Source organism: Neophocaena asiaeorientalis, unplaced genomic scaffold (assembly GCF_003031525.2).
Source record: "Neophocaena asiaeorientalis asiaeorientalis breed wild unplaced genomic scaffold, Neophocaena_asiaeorientalis_V1.1 scaffold7, whole genome shotgun sequence".
Lineage (NCBI taxonomy): Eukaryota > Metazoa > Chordata > Mammalia > Artiodactyla > Phocoenidae > Neophocaena > Neophocaena asiaeorientalis.
In genome coordinates, this window is record NW_020185337.1 from 7981484 (window position 1) to 8004187 (window position 22704).

General features: G+C 36.1%; 1 protein-coding gene across 2 annotated transcripts in view; it reads left to right on the top strand.

The window, feature by feature from the left end:
* UBE2D3 (ubiquitin conjugating enzyme E2 D3) overlaps nt 1–20116 on the top strand; it is a 28570-nt gene extending 8454 nt beyond the window's left edge. For both annotated transcript variants that reach the window (XM_024736019.1, XM_024736018.1), the window contains exons 3-8: nt 6388–6451; nt 6540–6571; nt 11724–11801; nt 12983–13088; nt 15458–15551; nt 17552–20116. In XM_024736019.1, coding sequence (XP_024591787.1) covers nt 6388–6451; nt 6540–6571; nt 11724–11801; nt 12983–13088; nt 15458–15551; nt 17552–17597 — 420 coding nt within the window. In that variant the 3' untranslated portion in view covers nt 17598–20116. The remainder of the gene's footprint in view (nt 1–6387; nt 6452–6539; nt 6572–11723; nt 11802–12982; nt 13089–15457; nt 15552–17551) is intronic.
* Nucleotides 20117–22704: the final 2588 nt, after the last annotated feature.

Genomic DNA, 22704 nt, shown 5'->3' on the forward strand with positions numbered 1-22704 from the left:
TGACATCTCTCAGAGCCTCTAATCTGTTCAATACCTTGGTTTCCTGTTCTTTGTAGTCTGTGGTTGGTCATTTCATATCGAGTGAGGAAGGTGTAGAGAGACTAGAGAAACAAAAACCAAATATTTAGCAGTATGTTTAGACTTCTGTTCTTGGCCAGTGTCTCCCAGCCTTTTCATGTTTTATCTCCAGCAGTCAATTGTCAAAGATACTGTGTCCCATGGTGATAGAAGCAAAGATCTTCCTCAAAACAAACTGTAGGCTTTCTGTTTTGAGTCCCACATAATGAATGGTCAGACTCATTAATGTTTAATCATGTACCTCCAGATGAGAACACTCACTGGCTTAAGCTATACCTGTTGGTTGCCTGTAAGAGAAATTTGATTGACTCCTTTTCCTATCGGTCTATTTAGGCTTTTAAAGGGAAGGGAGAAACGTATTTCCCAGTGGGAGAAGGCCTGGATTCTCACACTAGCCAGGTGTTCAGGAGGTTTCAGGAGAAGCAATTCAGAGAAAGATGATCCCGAAAGGAGACTATTTCCCCAAAAGAGTACACCATGGCAGAGAAGTGTCTAACTTTGGTGGGTTTTTTTTTTCACGGAGAGTACAGTTTTTAGCATCGTACCCTGTCCTTGATCCAGTGTCCTTTCAAGGTGAGTGGAGCATTTAGCTAGTGTGTGCCAAACTCCCCTGCCAACTATTTTATTTCAGTAGTCTTGATGAAGAGTTGGGTTGGTGTGATTGAAATTTTTTTCCTCCAGTTTGCCAAGTACCATATCAAATTCTTTAACTTAAACACATCTTTGATGCAAGGACACTCTTGAGAAAGCAGCCTTAAATGTATCCCTGGACCTATTTTTCAGGTTATCTAGTAGATACACTACTTTGCTTTCCTACCCATCCTGAAGCGCAGTATGTCCTGTATCTGAACTCAGTCTTTCCTTTCCCCTCTTAAGGTGGGGGGAGGAGGGGGTGCGGCACTAATGTAAAATGGAGATGAGACCTATTTCCATAAGGTGGTTGTAAGGGTAAAGTGATCAGTGTTTTAAGATATTTTTCATCCCCAGTGGCTTAGTTTATGTTCTTCTCTCACCTGAATTACTGCTATCGTTTCCTAATGTAGTTATCTACTCATACATCCTTTGTAGTAGGTATTCCTACAATTTGGAGGGTGAGGAGGGTCTTTGACATCCCATAAATTAAGTAAAATTTTGTGTGGGCATGTGTATTTGAGGGATAGAGGGTCAGTAGTTCATCAGGTTCTTAGAAGTCCTTGACCTTGTCACAAACAATGCTATATACATGTGTAGTAGTGAATGAAAAGGTGGAGAAATGGCAGAAACCAAATTTAGGATAGTCTTAACCTGTCAGGGCAAGGGAAGGGCATCTGGGGAGTACATGAGAGAGCTTCTGTTATATCTGCAAAACTTAAAATCTGAAGGAGGTATAGTAAAAATGTAATGTCAAGCTAGGTACACAGATACATGACTGCTTTTAGGATTAATAATTTAAAAAGTCAGTCACTCCTAATGTACTACTGCTAGTACATCAAAAAATCCAAATCTCATTTGTCTTACTCGTACTTAAAAACTATTCCTGCTTAAAAATCAGTGACTTCCCATTGGCTGTGGAATAGTCTTTGCCATAATATTCAAGACTCTCAAAAGATCCAGCCCTGACTAACCTTTCTAGCCACATCTGCTACTCCCTTACCAGTACCCTGTTGTGTCTCTGGTATACCAAACTACAAGCAAGTTTTTACAGCCTGTTTTCTTTCACACCCCTGGTTTTGAATTAGTTTCTCTACCTTGAATGCTTATCCTTCCATCAAGATCCAGTTCAAATGTCACTGTTTTAAACCCAGGCAAGGTTAGTGATAACCTTTTCAGGATTCACAAAGCAGTTGAATGCCTTTACTTTAAGCACTCAGATTGTTTGAAATATAATTTTTTGGTTTTGTATTATGTCTGCGCTTTTTTTTAGCTCAGTCTATTGGGGGAGGCATTCATGTTCTATGTTTTCTATCTTGGTATTTTCAGACCTAACATGCTTGACACCAAAAAAGGTAGTCTTCATATAAATGAATAAATGCTTTGTTGGGTGAAACTTGAGCTGATATTACACTTTTTATTTTAGAAATGGATTTAAGTTAATCTTTAGTTCCTATTATTGAAAGTTTAACTTTTTACTAGGTAAGCCACATGATTTCTCCCTGCTTCCTCTAGTTTCCTTTTGAGACTTTGCTTCATTTATATTTCTTACATGTTTTACAGCACGATTAAAGCAACACATTTCGGGGATTAAAATGTGTATAATTAGTAATGGGGCCCAGGTAGCACTCTGCTTAGAGTGGATCTCTCCTTACTCTGTGTTTGCTGCCCCCGCCCCTTGAAGAAAACTGGGGTGGTTAACAATCAAAGCAGTAACTGTAGGAATTAGAGCAAGCTACAACCTCAGGAACTGAAATTGTGTGTCTGTATGCCAGGTTAGTTCTTTATCTCTGCTGCCCAATGTGGCCTCTTTTTCTTTGGACTCACCATGTAATTTCAGGGCATATGCCTGCTAGTAGCTCTGGGTCACATCCTTACAGCTCCTGATTAGAGAAGGAAAAAGTGTCCTTTCCAGCTTCAATTATCTTGGATAGGGATAGATGGAACAAAATTCTCTGATTACCCTTTCTGAGTAGTTGGTTAATGGTGGCTGACAGTCACCCCAACACTATAGTCATACCTGTGGAGTATGAGAAAAGCATTTCCAGGAAAGTAGAAGAGGGTTTGAGTAGACAGTGGTGCATGGAAGAGCATCTGAGATGACTTATTAGGCTTTTTCTCATATATTTTCACTGCTAAGATATTTTTATATCTTACTTGCTTCTGCTATGGACATAATAATGTCATGAGAATTAGTTGGCATCTTTGAGGTAAGTGCTGGTATATGATTTAAAAGATATTTTGATTCTTAAAATTACTTTAGGTCATTTTTTTATGTTGACTTTAAAGTCGATTTTGGTACATACTTGGCCGAATATTAGATCTTTGAGTATTACTTAAGAGGTTTCTTAGTCACAGAGAACTTGGAAAATAAGGCATTTAGAAATTATCTGAGGGGAATAGGAGCCTGAAGTTATGGGAGTGAAGAGCTTAATTAAACTCAGTGCTCTCTGAAGTTGTACATTCACTCTAAAGGAGTGAAAATGTCAGCATATAGAGGCTGAGTGATTCAGAGATGTCCATGTGCAGGAAGACTCGTTAAAAAATGTTTTCTTAGATTTTTCATAAAACGTGCAACTTCAAAGTAGGATGTTGATATATTCTAGGTCAGCTTTATAGATTCCTGAAGTTTATGAAGTTGTTTCAGCATCACTTGGGCATTTTGTTAGACCACCCATCATTAAATTACTTTTTAATTTAAAATGCTAGATATTTTTCTTATTAACATACGTAAAAGTGTGTAAGTACAGAAAAGTACATAAATTTGGGGTAGATCCGTGTAAGAAACTCATTTTAGTAATATTTGAGTTCACATGCTTACCTGACAGTTTTAGGTAGAACCACATGAAATTGCAGTTCAGAAATGGTGAAGTATTGGTAATTTCATACAACCACATAATAACATGGTTTCTTTAAAAGCCTATCCACAAATAGCCCTCGAATTGCTGACCTTGTATTATTAACGTATATCATAGCATGAGCCATATAATTGTTAGAAGAGTATGTTATAGACAACTAAGCATAAAAATTCATCACATAGGCAAAAGATTTAAATAAGCTAAGGCTATAATAAGTAGCCTATTTATAAAGCAGTTTTGCTTTTGTTTAGTAAACAAGTGATTTGAGTGCCTGTCTAGGAAATCTTGCCTTCAAGGTGGGTGTTTCGCTTGCTGAGCACCTCATACATTATATGCCAGATAGTGTGCTGAAGTACTTTATCTTATTCATTCTTTCAAAAGTTTTGTAACAACAGGCATTTCTATTGTGTTTTAGAGATGTGGAAATAAGCCTAGGAAATAGTGGGTCTAAATTGGATTAAAAGTGAGACTCCAGACTTGATAATCCATATTGAGGGAGGTACATATTCATTGTCCTCATTTCATGATGCTATATTTGAGCATTTGAATTGTATGCGCAAGTTTGTGTTTGGTTTTAGTAGCATTTTTGAAAATTCACATCTTTATTGTTGTGTAGGAAAGGGGAGAGGGTGGTTTGGAACAGGTAAGTTTTTAATCTTAAAATAGACTTCTTTGGACCCTTATGTTCCGGCAGAGGAAGTTAGCCTGCATAAGTTAGCTTCTGGTTTATCTTTTTTTGGTGGATCATTTAAACAACAGAACTTGTTAAATAAGTTTTGGAACATGGAAAAAAGTTCTCTTCATATCAGTTAGACTATGCTCAATCCTTATCTGCAATAAAGTATATACCTTGAGATGGTATTGAAGTAGCTTGCCATTATAATAAAGTGGCTGATCATGGAATGCAAATAAATGCTTTATGAGAGTTGATCTGGCCTATGAAAAAGTCATTTGGATAGTTGATTAGTTCAAGCTGCCAGTATATTTTTTTTACTCAAAAAACTATGATTCAGTTCTAAGCTAAAGCTGTACATAGTTTCAGTTTCTTTTAACTAGTTGCTTAACTCTGGGATAAGAGCTTCTGTAATTAGTACTGATCAGAATCTAAGTGTCTGGAATGAGTTTTCCCCCTTTCTTTAAATACGTTGAACAAATGAGGTATATTTACATGGGCAAGCATAAAAGTCTGATCTGATCTTCCAGTCGTCTTAAGATTGTGACTCCTGGGATTCCCTGGCTGCCTTGATAACCTTATAAGCAGTCATAGTTTGAGATTCAGAAGCAAATTGGCAAAGTGTATATCAAGGCACTCCTTTGTCCCAGTTTTGTTTTTGAGATATAACGCAATAGATGTGCAACATAATAATTTGATACATGTATATTGCAAAATGATTACCCTCAGGAACAGTTCTGCATTGACCTTTTTTTTTAATGGAGTGAATCTAGACTGATATTCCTGAACAATTGGCTGTTTTCTGAAGTGCATTATTTTGCCCATAGTAAAGGCAAGTATTTGATCTGTCTTCCTGCAGTGTATTCCCTGCCTTTTTCTTAGAAGTCCATTATTATCTCAAAGGTCTATAAATCCCTGTACTGTAGGAATTTATATATAGGTATATAGAGATAAAGCTGTATCATTAATTTTTTTAAACTTGTAAAGAAGCAACTCTGTTTTCTTACTAGATTATCCATATGGTTTATGCACAAGTCATGGAAGGGCTAAATTACACTTACGTTGGAAATATAAGGTCAAATGGAATTGTGGATACTGCTTGTTTTACTTCTTAGCAAAAAAAGCAGTGCTTTTCTACCTGGAGAGGAAGGTTTTTCCAGAGATATACTCAATGTTGAGTAAAAGATAAGGTTGAATTGAGGGATAAGGAGATCAAACCAAAAGGGGTACTTACCTAGCCCCATGAGAGATTTTTTAAGGAGAAAATGTGGTCACTGGGTAGTGTGGTTCAGAAAAAGAGTATTTAAGACAGCAGACAGTATTTAAGACAGAGCCTCTGAGATGGTCTGAAAGCTTAGCAAATAACATGAATGTTGATAACTGCCCTAAGTTCTTAACCTAGGAAAGTGTCTGATAACAACTTTTTCATTTTGTAAGAGGACAGCTTTTGTTCATGTACAGGCACACCTCAAAGATATTGAGGGTTTGGTTACAGACCACCCAAATAAAGCAAATATCACAATAAAGCAAGTCACATTTTTTTCCCCAGTGCGTATAAAAGTTAACGTTTACACTACTGTAGTCAATTAAGTGTGCAATAACATTATGTCTTTTAAAATGTACCTTAATTTAAAAATACTTTATTACTAAAAAACATCGTCTGGATCTTCAGCAAGTTGTAATCTTTCTTTACTGGTAGAGGGTTTGAAATATTACAGAAATTATCAAAATAGGATACAAAGACACAAAGTGAGCAGGTGCTGTTAGGAAGATGGCACAGGTAGCCGCAGACCTTCCATTTGTTTTAACAAAACAACCCCCCCCCCCACCGCGTATCTGTGAAGCATGGGAAAATGAGGTGTATGCCTGCAGTAAAACTTCATAGCGATGTGTGTGTGTGCTTTTATGAACCCCTGGCCGAGATGATTGTCTTGGTATGTGTCCATAAAATAACTGTGCCTAGTGTGTCCCAGAAACTGGACTAGGGTTACTTATGTTTTCTTTCCAATAGAATGTATTGTTGATGTAAGTTGTGATTATATGTCCCTTAAAGAATGGTGTAAAAATAACTGGAAGCAGATGACTGTCTTTACTTGCTTGTGTTTTCTATTATGGTTACATGATCCAGCATTTTCTGTCTTGGTGTAGGAACTTAGTGATTTGGCCCGTGACCCTCCAGCACAATGTTCTGCAGGTCCAGTTGGGGATGATAGTAAGTAATTTTCAAGTTGATTTTTATGGTTAGTTTCAAAAAAGCTTGTGTATTTTTAGATAATAACAAGAGTGTTTTCTTTTTCTAGTGTTTCATTGGCAAGCCACAATTATGGGACCTGTAAGTACTGAGAATTAAGTTTTTGCTTTTAATGAAAATCCAGCATTGATGTAGTTAGTAATTTTTAATTAAGCCTTTAGCTTTATTTTATTACATTGTAATTTTATTTGAGATATGCCATAGTTGTTGCACTACTTTTGAAAGAAACAATTGGTCATTAGTTAAGTATACTGTAAGTGTCTGTCCCTGTGTTCAGGTTCTAGAGTATGTATAGCTTTTCTGTGACCTATCAAATATCTCTTCAATTCTAATTTTCTTTCATAGCAATGTAAAGTATTGTCACAGAGCTTTCTGACTTATAGCCCATTAGTTTTCTGGCTGTACCATGATATTACTCAAAGATCTTACTCTCTTCTTGTAGCTGCCTAAAATCCAGCTTAATTGTATTATTTTGATATTTGAGTTTTTATAGAATTTCAATTTCATGTAAAATTTGAATATTTTTAGGTAGATAGTGATATTTTGTTTTATCTCATTTTGGCCATGCCATGCGGCGTGTGGGATCTTGGTTCCCTGGCCAGGGATTGAACCCGCGCCTCCCGCGTTGGGAGTGTGGATTCTTAACCACTGCATCGTCAGGGAAGTCCTTAGAAAGTGATATTTTGAATACAGCAAAATTCCTTTCTATCCTGGGTAGATAAGAAACTGTATGTGCTGGATAATTGAATATTCAGAATTATGGATACCATCTAAGAGTTTCACAGAATTAAAGCACAGTAAAACATCCTGGGGTAAGACTGTATCTTGAACAATACTTAACATTTTTTTTTTGACGTGGAAGGCACCTAAGGATTTCTGTTCTGAGGGGTGTGTGTGTGTGTGTGTGTGTGTGTGTTACTGAATTTTCTGCTTTCTTCCCCCTTTCGGTATTTTAATCTCAGCATAACTGGCAGTAATGTACTAGGTGAGATAATGGTCAGTAAGTAGATATTTATAATTCTAAAAGAAGAAATGCCCTTGGGAAAAAAAGCTAGCCAGTGGGTGGGTTGGTTTAGCAAGTGTTTATTCAGCAGTTCTGATTGTAAATCACATAGAGGGGGGATATTTAGTTTAACAATTTGAGATGTGTCTGTGATTGAGATCCTAATGAAAAAACTACAGAGTCAGGGTTGTTTCCAGTTACCTCAAGGTCTATTTTTATTGTTTTAAGTGCTTGCTTTTGTCTAATGGGTGACAAAATTGTGATTCCCGCCCAGCCCCCGCCCCACCCCCACTTAAATACATATAGTTAAGTAACTCATGGCTTACCCAGTTAGGCCCATACAAAGTTTTTTTTTTTTTTGGCCCTGACCAGGGACCAAACCCGTGCCCCCTGCAGCGGAAGCATGGAGTCTTAACCACTTAACCGCCAGGGAGGTCCTGGCCCACACAGTGTTTTACACGTTGATAATCTTAACATAAAAACCCTCTCACTAGACCCTCCTTCTACAAGTGTGGGGTGGAGTAGCAGCTGCCTCCTTTCTTCAGAAAATGTGTGTCTGCCACAATTTCTACCAGGTCCACTTAGGCACTTAGAGTTGCAACTTCTAGAATTTTCCCATTATAGATCACCAATTTTCAAAGCAAGGAATTCAGTAAAATGCCTTGCCATATCTATACCAAATAAAGCTCATCTTTGATTCAGAGTGCTTTAAGATAGTCTCATTATAAAAATTAGTTGTCTGTACTAATAAAGCACAAAAGAGTTGGTAGTTAAGACTTCAAATTGGGTGGTGTGCATAATAAACCAATTCTTTTAAGTCAGTGTAATGTTTTTCTGCTTGACTTTCGAGACTTCGTTATTTTATTTATTCCTTCCCAAAAGGTAAGGAATGCACCTATAGTAAATCAAAGTGAAGCATAATTGAGGAGTTTGTTAGTAATTTTCCACAAAATAGAAGATTGCTTATCCTGAAGAATTTTTCAGCTGTTAATTTGCTTTTATTTTCAGGAAACATTTTTTATTTATATGTATTTCAGATTATGGCTATGCTTTGCTAATTTTTTCAGCAACCTTTTAATATAAAGGAATAGCAGTTTTCTGCTTTTTGAAAACAAATATTTGATTTTCAGAACTATTTAAATATTCCCGATTAACAAGAGCAAAAAATATATTTATACCATAACAGCATAGTTCTGCTTTAGTAACATTAGTCTCTGAAATGTACTTGTTTTCTGAGGAGGTTAATTTTCACTTTTGGGTAATTTCAGGAATGAGTCAAAAGTTATAAAAACTCACACAAAATGCAGGTTTTAACTGCACGTTTTGTAAGTAAGCACCTAAGTTTAGATGCCAGCTTGTAAATGGTTAATCATTATCCTTACTATGAAGTGTATCAATGAAACAAGCATGCTGTTTTGGCTTTTGACTTCATCTTTATGACAGAACGTCACAGTTTGATTAGATAATATTATTTTGTTAGTATGCCTACCCTAAGTGGCATGCAGATGTGACCCAAAACAGTAGGGCTAGTGGTGGCATAACAATCCATAAATCGCAGATCTGCTGGAAGAATAAACGTTAACAAAATTATTTTGCTTTGGAGTGCTTCTTAGGTCAAAGTGATGGCAGTGTCACAGAACTAGATTTCTGACTCTCTAAGGTGTGGATCGTCTAATTGAGGTTTCATGACAGTTACTATTGGATTTTGATGGATTATATTAAGGAAATCTTGATGGTTGAACAAAAATGCTTGGTTCTTAAAAACTACGTGCTAGCTTATTCTTTCCGAAGGCAAGATACTGCGGAAGCACAAATGCCGATAAAAACAAACCATTGAAAGAAGGTGGCAGTGTTGCTTGTTATGTGGTTTTTAAACTTTTGTTGGTTATTTTGTGCTATGTTAAGGGAAATTTCCATGAAGAATTGATGCAGTGAGGAGAAACTAACTTCCTTACATATTGTTTCTGATATTTATGTGCCTGACTTTTTAAAATTGTAAACAGAGCTGGCAGAAAGACATTGTTGAAATTATTTTGAGAACCACGTTAACTTCCATCTAATCTATGATACATAGCCACAGAAGAAAGTACCGTATCTGTAAATAATGTAACTGTTGGCAGCCTGAGCAGAATCAGATACAAAAACCATCTGAAGTAAAATATTTGGTCCATCTGAAGTAAGATCTTGAACTAAAGCAGTGGGTATTGTTTTATCGTTACTTAAGGGTGAATTTTTCAATTTATGTTGTTTATTATGTTTTTCCTGCAAAGGCTAATAATATGTGAAAACTCCTCTTTAGTACCTTACTCTTTTGCGGTGTGCGGACCTCTTACTATTGTGGCCTCTCCCGTTGTGGAGCACAGGCTCCGGACGCGCAGGCTCGGCGGCCATGGCTCACGGGCCCAGCCGCTCCGCGGCATGTGGGATCCTCTCAGACCGTGGCACAAACCCGTGTCCCCTGCATCGGCAGGCGGACTCTGAACCACTGCGCCACCAGGGAAGCCCACCCTCGTTCATTTTTCATAATAGCTATAACATTTCACTGTATCTCCCTTTACCAGACTGTAAGCTCATCAAGATAAGAAATTGTTCTGTGTCCCTTACATATACTTAGTAAATAGAACGGCGGAGTTAAAGTAATTCAACTAATGTTTAATTATTTTACAGAGGTCTGGGGATTAAATGAACTTACAGCGTCAGACCTGTGAAGGTTATTTGCCTCACATACAGAGTGGGCATAGAAAAAGGCTCATATTAGTGCTGTATACATCCTCACTCAAATGGAGAGGAATAGGTGTTGGTAATAACTCAATTACTGCAAATTTTGAAACACGTCTTCAGGTTGGCTCTTTGCATATCCAGAGACAATTATGCAATCCCTTTTTTAAAAAAAAATTTGACCTTAAAATCCTTGACTGGATCACCATCTTTTGTCGTCATTCTTTGATCCGAGTCAAGCAGTGGTTTTCAGAAGACCTGGGTTTGAATCCTGGTTCTATCGTGTATCAGTTGTATACTTCACTAAGTTATTTCAAGTCCTATTTTACTCAACTCATAAAATGGGAACAGTGTCTTTTTCCTTTTATTGGTTAATCAGTTAAATGTAAAATATTTGCAAGTTTCTCCCAAATGTTACTTCATACTAACATTCTATAATATTTATTCACTGAGGAGTTCTTCATACTCAAAGTGGGCAGGACAGCTAAGGAGAAAAAGTAGTGCTGTTGCTTAAAATTCTGTATTTTCTGTTGAAATGGACCAAACAAACATTCCACAGTTTTCCAAATCTAGTAATCCTGTGTATTGATTGGCTGTAGAGAACTCAGTAGTGTGCTTCTGAAGAAAAGACTTCATGGTTTTTATTTTTTTATTAATTTTTTTTTTTTTTTTTTTTGGCTGCATTGGGTCTTGGTTGTTGTGTGCGGGGTTTCTCTAGTTGCAGCGAGCAGGGGCTACTCTTCATTGCAGTGCACGGGCTTCTCATTGTGGTGGCTCCTCTTGTTGCGGAGCACTTGGCTCTAAGCGCGTGGACTTCAGTAGTTGTGGCGCAGGGACTTAGTTGCTCCGCGGCATGTGGGATCTTCCTGGACCGGGGCTCAAACCTGTGTTCCCTGCATTGGCAGGAAGATTCTTAAACACTGTGCCACCAGGCAAGTCCCAAGACTTTATGGTTTTTAAACGAGAATTTTGAGGAGCCAGTTGGGAACTAAACTTTCTTTAAAAACATATTCTGTTTCTGTTCTACTTGTCCTACTGAAGGGAGTTGTTACGTTACCTACAAGACGTAACTTTTTGGTTTGCCAGTAACCAGAATAGCCTGTTGAGGTACAAAGCCATTTGTGTATATATGACTATCATTAGAAGAAATATTCTACAAATAAATGTAAACTTATATTTTCAAATTATAACTTGGTACATTATTATGTAGACTTTTATTGCTAAGTATACTTTGTGAGAATTGGGGTCTAGAACCTTGTGTTTCTAGGTTATTTTTTCTAAATTTCTTTAACTTACATAAAGTAGGATCTAAGTAAAGTAGGGTTCATTGTTCTATAGTAAATATTGTGATTTTTCATTAATACGAACTTCATTGTGGGATAATTTAGACTCTTGCAGTGTAAATAGGTAATTTTGCTTCATATTAGAGAAATGCTTAGAAAATAGAAATGTTACATGAATTATCTAGCAGTAACATTTAAAATAGAGTTAAGCATATTTTTCTTTTCACAGAATGACAGCCCATATCAAGGTGGTGTATTCTTTTTGACAATTCATTTTCCTACAGACTACCCCTTCAAACCACCTAAGGCAAGTATTTCCCCTCCAAATTTGTGAGTATAGATTTGTGTTCTATTTCAAAAATAAGAATTTCTAATTCTTAGAAATTAGGGTTCTGTGTAAGTCAAGGTTAAATTGATATGAATGTATAGTGAATAAGAATAATTGAGGCTGAATGTATATATTGAGTTGAATCACTGATGTTGAATGCTGACTCTTAACCTTTAGTTAAAAGAGCAGCTAAATCTGGATTTGAACTTTGTAAGTGGAGGTGAGAATTGCCGTATCCTTAATGTTGCAAGGCTCAAATATACCATGTGAAAGCTTTTTTTATTTTCCCCTTTATTGTGCTTATACAGATTTGGATTATTACCCTAGTGTCTTATAATACTAGGCTTCCAAATATCCAACTTCAGTATGCATTTTCACATGTTGCTAAAAATTATACCGTATTTGTATTGGGGTTTAGACAGACTGTAATACATTTTGGGCTTTGAGCTTGCACACGTAACAGTAAATTTATCAAAACTCAAGAGTTGCTTAATGCACTGGGGTGACTGGTTTATAGGTATTAGAAGCATGTGGTCCTTAATTTTTTGAGCCATTGAGATAAACTCATTCTATATGAATAACTATGGAAGATAATATATATAGAACATTGGCACTTCACTAAAACTATCTTCACAATTATAGGTGCATATGACAGTTATTTTAGATGAAATGCCTTTGTGATATTCAAATTTGTGTTTTTTATGTACAGTGGAAATGGAGGCTCAAATACATACCTTTGTAACTCGATGCCTTAAATGAGCTGGCCTGGGTGTTTTGGTTTACATCTGGAAGTTTCTTATTTTTAAGTGAATGTTAAATACCCTTCAAATGGCTCTTTGATACTCATGATATGGTAGGGCCAAAAGTTAACCTTCAGAACAGCCCACCATATCATTGACAATAAAATTTTTGCCCCAAAGTTGTATTTTCCATTTTAATTAAAAATAGGAGAGCCCCTGAGGGATCTTGGTCAGAATATAGAAACCAGTTTCTGTAATATTTGGTCCTTTTAGGTGTATTAATTAGGTTTTAGCTATTTGATTTTTTAGAATTTTAACAGTATTTTGAGTCTTGCTAAAGTCTTCTGCCAAAGTTTAGGGTGCTTGTTTTTATTTGGGAAAAATACCTAAAGTTTTTTTTGTTTTTGTTTTTGTTTTTAGGTTGCATTTACAACAAGAATTTATCATCCAAATATTAACAGTAATGGCAGCATTTGTCTCGATATTCTAAGATCACAGTGGTCTCCTGCTTTAACTATTTCTAAAGGTAAAATAGTTTTAGAGAAAGTCTTGAGAGGCTGATTTTCTGATAGTTAAAGGAGTTTCATTTTTGAGCCTACTTTTCTGAGTATTTTTATAATGACAACTTTTTGATAAAGGTGGGGAAAGGAACAAATTGATTTCTACAGTATTTTTCAGTCCCAAGCCACTTGCACATCTCATTCACTCGTCGCCTAAATTTTAGCTAAAACGATAACACCGAAAGTTCATAGAGCTTTTGAAACTTGAGCTTTCTCACAGAAAAATTGTGATTTTGCTTTCCTGTGTTTATTATTTTTTAGATAAAAAAACCTTTTTTAAAAACCTTTAGTTAGGTGTTTTGTGATCATGGTAGGTTGTTCCTACCTAATAATAGTCTAAAATGTATAGTCTTGGGAAGGGCTGTAGATAAATTCTGCTCTTCTACTTTAATAGGGATCCATTATGTGACATCTTTAATAGGTTGTCCAGTCTCCATGTAAATATCCCAGATGGAGATGGAGTGTCTCTCCATCTCTTACTCTTTGAATGACTCTGGTGGCTTTTATGTCGCTTTTACCCCACAAATAAAATCATCTAACACAAAACTACTTAATGGGAAGGAAGTCTGCCTTTTAGTAATTTTCAGTTTTGGAGTATTGGCATTCCTTAGTACACAAAATTAGTTTTTAATGTTGCTAATTATGACATTATTTCAGATATTTGAGGATAGCAGCTGACTCGAAGCATTCTCAATTTCTGGCTGAGTACTTACTTATTGCTTCTTGAAATAGTTAATTGTGTTTTACCAAAAGTTTTATGAGTATGGTAAATGCAGAGTGAAACTGGTTTTGTTTGTTCATTTGTTGTTGTTTTTTGGTTTTGGGGGTTTTTTTTGTGGTACGCGGGCCTCTCACTGTTGTGGCCTCTCCCATTGCGGAGCACAGGCTCCGGATGTGCAGGCTTAGCGGCCATGGCTCACGGGCCTAGCCGCTCCACGGCATGTGGGATCTTCCCAGACCGGGGCACGAACCCGTGTCCTGTGCATCAGCAGGCGGACTCTCAACCACTGCGCCACCAGGGAAGCCCCTGTTCATTTGTTTTTTAAGGCAGGACATCATAAAGCCTCTCATATGCTTGTACAGTGCTTTTGAATCTCCTTAAAGGGACTGTGTAGCATTCCCAAAATTTTATTTGATAGGAAATACTTTTTGCGGGGAGAAAGAAAAACAATTTGGGTGAATGCTGCTGTAATTCTTTTAAATGAGGCATAATTTTAGGCCTATTTTTCACCCTCTTGGATACATTCAAGTTTCTTTTCAGATCAGGCTCTCTAAACACCAGATATCTGGTATTAAGAAAGCTTTAATACTAGGTTCCAGGTTATTTTTTTAACCATCGTTGGGAATGCACTGTAATACTGAATACTTTTTCTATAAACGTGGGTTTAGTTTTATATCTGCCCCCGCACTTGGGTTTAAAATTATATGTGCGATAATAATGTTGTTTTTTGACCACTTTAAGCTTTTATATCTTAAACTTTTATAAAAACCTTGCACAGTGTCTGGCACATAACAGACATTTAGAAGGAATTAGGTACATGTTCCATGATGCTTGGCATGATGCTTGGCATCTTTTAAGTTGACATTTTGAACAGGACAGGGTAAGAGCTAGAGTTGAAGGCCCACTTAGTAATAGATCTTGGCGTTGTTAAATTTAACCAGTACTTTTGTGATATGGTCTCTACCTTATAAATTCAGGAAGACAAAACATACAGTCAGTGGGGGCAGTTGTGAATTTCTGTGAAACTCCCTCGAGAGCAGGACAGAAAGTGGATTTTTTTATCATGGCAAACAGCTAAGAATAATACTGCACAGATGTTCCCCAGATATTTTTATTCAAGGTCCCCCCCACCCTGCAGAGTACCAAGAAACTCCAGTTACTTAAATTCTTATACCATTTTATTTTAAAAAGTAATACAGGGAATTCCCTGGTGGTCCAGTGATTAGAACTCTGCTACAGGGGGCACGGGTTCGATCCCTGGTTTGGAACTAAGGTCCCACATGGCTTGCAGCACGGCAAAAAAAAAAAAAAAAAAAAAAAAAAGGTAATATAAACTAATATGGCATCATTTGACTGTCTTAGAACCCCTGATTTTGGCAGATTTTTATAGCTAATCAGTAAACTTGATGCCAGCAAAGATCTATTTTTAGTATTTCTTGCCTACCAGGAACTTGTCTCCTATAAAGCAGAATCTCTGTAAAGCTTTGTCTTACAGAGGTTAAGATATAAACTAATAAAAATCTTTTGAAGATTGAGGTTTATAATACATGTTTTTAAATACTTGTATTTATCCAAATTCCTGATGATGGGTAACAGGCATTTGTTTTCTTCCAGTTCTTTTATCCATTTGTTCACTGCTATGTGATCCAAACCCAGATGACCCCCTAGTGCCAGAGATTGCACGGATCTATAAAACAGACAGAGATAAGTAAGTATGTACTAGTTTAAGAAAACAGTATAAAATGTGGCTTTTCTTAATGAGTTAGGCTTATACTTTGCTGTAAGTCGTCAGGGCAACGCCAAGAAGACTTGATGCTTATATCTGGTAAGCTGATAGTTGAAATGTGCAGAAAGCCAGTTACTGAAATGTGATTTTTTTTTAATTACTAGGTTTTGGTTTATGTAGCAATAAATAGCCCATCTAAAAATGTTTTATTTTTCTAACATGTTCAACGTTTTGTCACTTTGTTTTGAGGAAGAAAGGTATTTTTTCTTCACCCCAATTATGTTTTTGAAAAAAAATATCGGTACTGTTGTAAAAATTTGGTCTAAATTTTTTATATATTGAATTCTTTATGTATGTACAACTTTACCATTATAACTTTTGTATGTTATAATTAATGCTAAGTATACTTGTTCAATTAGGTACAATAGGTTAGCAAGAGAGTGGACAGAGAAATACGCTATGTTGTAGGGTAAGAGGATCTGCACTCTATGGTGCGCTTATTCATGGTACTGCCAGCACTTGAGTGCTGCATGCGTTAAGGCACTGTATTAACTAACAAAAGGTAACAGATGTGGCAGTTTTCTGAAAACTGTACATTTAACTGCTTGATCTCTGTTTAGCGTGAAAGTATACCCAATAGTCATTATTGCTTGAGAGTATTTTTGCATGGCAAACCAGTTATCTAGCACCAGTAAGAAAAGAAAATTTTAGTTTCTTTTTCAAACTACTACAGTATTTAAATTTTAACTTTAAAATTGGTATATTTTAAACTTCAGTACTATATGGAATGTGGTAACTTGGTTAAAATTTTGCCAAGAGATAACAATGTAAGGGAGAAACACTTTTAAGCCTCACCATCTATACTAAATGTTCATTACTGACAAGCATGCATTAGTGTCAGCTATACTTTGTGGCTCCCCGTATGCTAAATAAAAACCTTTGTTTTAAAGTGCTGGCTTTACAAGAGGTATCCTTAAATGAAGTAACCATGAATTGGAGGAAAGAATTTTTATATGTTAAAGTTAGAAAAATGGTTGAATTATGTTTAGTTCTCGGTTTGAAATGAAGTTAGTTAATGTTTTATAGAGGTCAAACTGTAAATATAAATCAAAAGTTCTCCTATGCCCTTTTATATATTTGTTTCTTAAAGTTATCACTTCATTATTTGTTCGGGTAAGTGGCCTGTGGCATGGTTGTAATACAAGGAGAAATTGATAGCATTTTATCAGTATTAGTGATCTTCCTCAGTAATAAATAACCTTGCTCAGGTATGAATTACCTATTGCTCTTTTAAAACAAAGATGCCCCCAGTTGTACTCCAGAGTCTCATTCATCAGGTCTCAAGTGGGGCTTGTTAGCGCCAATCACCACACTTTAAAAGTAACACGTGGTTTTGATTAACACATGACACACCCACCTCATCTTGAAAATTACTGCTCTTTTATCACCTTACCCAGTGTCTTTTCTGCCTGTGCCGAAGTCTCAAAGGCATTTTCTCTTTTGGTAATATCCAGGGTCAAGTAACTTTTCAAAGTCTAGGATTCAGATAAAAATGTTTCAGTTCATTGTTTGGTCTGGCTTTAATGGAAATTGCTATAGATGTACAGAATCTGCTGTTCTGATGAATTGTAAAAAAAAATTTAAATGTTAAAATTTGTTGGAATGGATACTAGTTGTAGAGTTTCTAATAGAACATTAGCTCAGTGGTAGGAGACAGAAAAGGTCTTTGATTTTTGTTAGCCATTCTATGTTTTTATTAAAATACTACTTTCAGTGTATTAGGACATTGTATTGAAGCCTAAAGTTCTCGTTTCCTACATTGCTTTGAGTATCAGTGCTTTTTCTTCCTTGTTGGCTTTATTCTAATCATAGCCATTAAAGGTGACTCCCTGGTGAGTCTAGAGGTAAAATAGATTCTTTACTTCCCTTTTAAGTATTAAAAATTATTTTAACTTTTTAAATAACATCTTTTTTATTTACAGGTACAACAGAATATCTCGGGAATGGACTCAGAAGTATGCCATGTGATGCTACCTTAAAGTCAGAATAACCTGCATTATAGCTGGAATAAACTTTAAATTACTGTTCCTTTTTTGATTTTCTTATCCGGCTGCTCCCCTATCAGACCTCATCTTTTTTAATTTTATTTTTTGTTTACCTCCCTCCATTCATTCACATGCTCATCTGAGAAGACTTAAGTTCTTCCAGCTTTGGACAATAACTGCTTTTAGAAACTGTAAAGTAGTTACAAGAGAACAGTTGCCCAAGATTCAGAATTTTTTAAAAAAATGGAGCATGTGTATTATGTGGCCAATGTCTTCACTCTAACTTGGTTATGAGACTAAAACCATTCCTCACTGCTCTAACATGCTGAAGAATCATCAGAGGGGGAGGGAGATGGATGCTCAGTTGCCACATCAAGGGAAGCAGCATTATTCTAGCAGCATCCATTCTTGTGTAAGCCTTCCACTGTTAGAGATTTGAGGTTACATGATATACTTTATGCTCATAACTGATGTGGCTGGAGAATTGGTATTGAATTTATAGCATCAGCAGAACAGAAAATGTGATGTATTTTATGCATGTCAATAAAGGAATGACCTGTTCTTGTTCTACAGAGAATGGAAATTGGAAGTCAAACACCCTTTGTATTCCAAAATAGGGTCTCAAACATTTTGTAATTTTCATTTAAATTGTTAGGAGGCTTGGAGCTATTAGTTAATCTATCTTCCAATACACTGTTTAATATAGCACTGAATAAATGATGCAAGTTGTCAATGGATGAGTGATCAACTAATAGCTCTGCTAGTAATTGATTTATTTTTCTTCAATAAAGTTGCATAAACCAATGAGTTAGCTGCCTGGATTAATCAGTATGGGAAACAATCTTTTGTAAATGCAAAGCTGTTTTTTGTATATACTGTTGGGATTTGCTTCATTGTTTGACATCAAATGATGATGTAAAGTTCTAGAGAGTGAATATTTTGCCATGTTCAGTTGAAAGTGTGCAGTCTGTTACAGGTTGACACATTGATTGACCTGATTTATGCAGAATTAATAAGCTATTCAGATAGTGTAGCTTTAGTATGCTGCACGTGGTACTGGCAGCCCGGGAGTTCACTGATGGACTTGGGACCCAGCAGTTGTGAAACGTGTATATGGAGTTTAAGAAATCTATTTTCCAGGTGCAGCCCCTATCTAACTAAATTTTTTCTTCACCTTGTACACTTGACAGCTGAAAAAACCATAACATGGGAGTAATAATGGGTCAAAATTTACAAAATAAAGTACTGTTTTGGTGTGGGAGTTGTCATAAGGCTATGTTGAAGTGACTTAACTATGTGGGATATTGAGTTTTTTTTTTTTAATGGAGTGAGTATCCATTAAAATGAATTTGTTCAGCCATTTACATTAATGAGCATTTAAATGCAACAGATATCATTTCAGGTGACTTAACATGAATGAATAAAAGTCAATGCTATTGGATTATTTTTGTTTGACAAGTGCTATCTGTGCCACTTATTTAACTTCTGTAGTAACAAGGGCATTATCATTCTTCACCCTTCCTAATTCTGACCCTATAGTTTTATTACTTTTTCCTAGTTATTTTGATTTGTCCATTGCTTTCTTACAGTCCTGTATTCAATTTCTAGCACATCTGTGACTTTTCCACTTCCACATTTTTGCACTGCTTACACTTATGTGCAATCTTATTCCTTGTCTGCGCACAGATGTGGAAAGTTAGATATAAAATAAATGTTAAAGCTTGATTTTTATAAACATTTTAATATGTAGTTTGGACATGATTTATTGACTTAAGGTTCTTCTCTAAACTGAAAGTGAAATGCATGCCTTCCGAAGATGTTTTGGCTTTGTTAATTCTGTAATAAGCATTTCATTGAGAAATATCAATCCAGTTATACAATTTTCCAATGAGTGAATTTTTCGTTTTATCTTTTGCTTTAAAAATAACTCAAGGGTAGATGTCATACTGTTAAAACTGTTGGATTCAAAGTACAAATGAGAAATTAGTAACATACCTCTCCACAAGGTAAGAAACTTTTTTTGGCTCTATTTTTAGAATAAATACTGAGATTCCCTCAAAATAACAGCTTTTATAGTAGGCATATCATTTCTTAAAAGCCAACCACGAATAAAACATACTTGTCAGAGCTTCTGGATTCCTAATTGGCTTTCAAATTGACCTTTTTAGCCATAGACAGCCCTTAAGTGTTTATAGAGATGACTTCCTTAAACTATTGTCATAATGATTAGATGTGTCCAGTTCTCTGTATCTTTGACTTGATGCTTTCTATATTTCGTATGTCACTTCTAAGGGAATAAGCCATAAAGGCTTCTCCAGGTTTAAGAGAACAGTAATGTACCTGGAAAACCAACATTTTTGAATGTATGAACACTGGACTTGAGATCATCTGCAATGAAACCTTCAAAAGAATCCAAGAATTTGTCCTCCCCTGCCCCCATATATATTACTAGTGCCATGTATAGGACTGAAGTGATCGTTAGATTAAAAATTGATTTTGGTTCTTCCTGTTTCCTATGTCTTTTAATGCATAACTCAGATTTTAAATACTTAAGTTTCTCTTAACCTATGGGGATTATAGTCCAGTTGAGCTGTTAATGATAAATTATATTTTAAGTGACTCATTTTTGTTCCTGGGCAGGTTTGCAATGTGATAATCAGATTTAAAAGAAAAAAAATAACTTACTACTCTGCTTTCCTGTGTGGGTGTACTCACAATTTTTTAAAGTATGAACCACAGTTAACTGGTGGTCTCAGGGGTAGTGAAACACTCACTTTTTTTTTTTTTTAATGGCTTAGTTGACATACTTCAGATACTGATCATGCTGTGTTAGTGATTTTGGAAGTGACTCAAATTAGCCATGTTTTGTGTTGGCATAACAAAACTGTTAAATGATTGTTGATTACAGTTTTAAGTGAATTTGTCTCTATTTTATGAGGAACCCAGTGCAAGTCACTAAATATTGTCTAATAGTGACATCTGCATAACACTTGTAATAGCTAAGGTTAATAGAGCTTAAAGGATTGTTACCATTAAAGTCTGTGTTTAAAGACACTCTGGTCTTAACTCGGTAATTCCAGCTAACATGAAATCCACACTTTAACTTAATACTGTGTGTGAGTTCTATTTTTGAATTTCTTACAGTTATAACAAAAACTATGGTCTGTAAAGAATTTAGGACAGTGATTCTCAAAACGTGACCCCAAGACCAGCAATAATCAGTATCATTTGGGAAGTTCTCTAAAACGGAAGTTATCAGATCCCACTCCAGGCCACTGATTGAGAAACTATGGAATGGTACCCAGTGGCCTGTTTTGAAAAACCATCCAGGTGAAGGCTCTTCCTAGTTCTCCCTTGTGGTAGACTATGGCAGTGATACTTCCGACCCTATGATGATTTTACTCATTTTACTCTTGATGTTTCATGGCTGTAAGAGAACTTGTTATATTGTATGCCCGAGTATTACATTTCTAACAATGACAGATTCATAGTACTTTTAATACTGTGGGTTGATTTACATGTTTACTTAATAAGATTTATTAACATCCTACAGTGAACTAATTTGAGTAACAGTCTAACCCAGTGACATTCAAATTTATAACTAAGACCTAACTTTATTCTGGGAATGCATAATTCAGCCAGTAGCCAAGTAGTTAAAATGAGTAACCAGGTGCAAGAGTTTTCCTGCTAAGTGTTGGCTAGATAACCTAGCTGAACAAGGATTTGAGCCCTGGTCTCATTCTGTGGCCTAAGCAACTTTTGGGGGGCTGTGGGAGGTGGTTTGAAAACGTAAGATGTCATGTGAAGGGTGTTAGCAGTCTTCATTGAATTTAGAAGATACTGAACGTAAGGTAGCTATTAAAACTTTCTACTCTCCCAATATAACAGAAAAATAAACAGTAAGGGTATTTGGACCAGAATTTTAAGACATGACAGCCCCTCCCCCTCCAAAATAAAAGTTATGGAAGAACTTGTGTTGAAAGGACAAAAAGTTCTGGGAAGACTAGGAAGATTGCAGTTAGCCGAGTGTTTTTTTTCAGGTCCCCAGTAATTAACCAATATTTTGCATTCTTTCCTGATACTCTGTTAAACTACTAGTTCCTTTCTTTGCCTCATTTTAAAGAATTTTTTAATGAATAACTCTGGTACACAGTGTTCCTGATAGTTGCTTTTTTACATGGAATATGTTGTTTTAACATTCCGTTGTCGATAATCTCTTCCCAAGTTGTACACTTTCTGGATGAAATAATGTATTTAAAAAATTTTAAAAGCCCTCAATTTTTTTCTGTATTGTAGAAAATGGTTTTATGAAATAACTACTTTTCATTCTTACTATTGTCTGAGCCTCTATGTAACCTCGATTCCTTGTTTACCATATCAAATTTGAGTATTGTCAAGTAAGGCCAAACAATGAAGTACTTTCATGCCCTAGTTGCTTAAGAACACAGTTAACCATTGTGATATGTTGACCTACCAGCCATTTCTCCTGAACTTCCTGTTCAGGAACTTCCTATTCATCATGGCATCTGGCTGTCTAAAGGATGACTGACTTGATTTCTACATGCAGACACACGCCCCTACCTCTTCTTGTCCTCAGTAAGTACAAACATTTTAGTTGCACTGGCCCCAAGCCTAGGCATTAACCTTGATTTCTCACACTTCCAAATTAAACAGCAATTCTGTCAGTTCTACCTAATTATTTTTTTTTCAGAATCTACCTATTCACCATATTCACTGCTGTCACAGTGGTCTAAATCTACATCATCTCTTGGATTCTTGCAATAACCTGAGTAGTGTCCCTGCTTTTTACTTTGCAGTAATCTATCCCATACTCAGCAGCCAGCATATTCCTTTTAAACCATATCTGATCGTGTTATCGCTTTGCTCCAAACCTAATGGTTTCTCACCTCATTCAGAGCAAAAGCCAAAATCCTAAAAGCAATTTACAGGCTGGAATGACTTTTCCCACCACATTAACTTCTTCCCTAATCACTCTTCCCCACCAACTTCCTCAGCTCCATCACACAGGCCTCTGCTGAGGCTTGAACACAGCGGGGTTTTTCTTACCTCAAGATGTTTCCCTTGTTCTT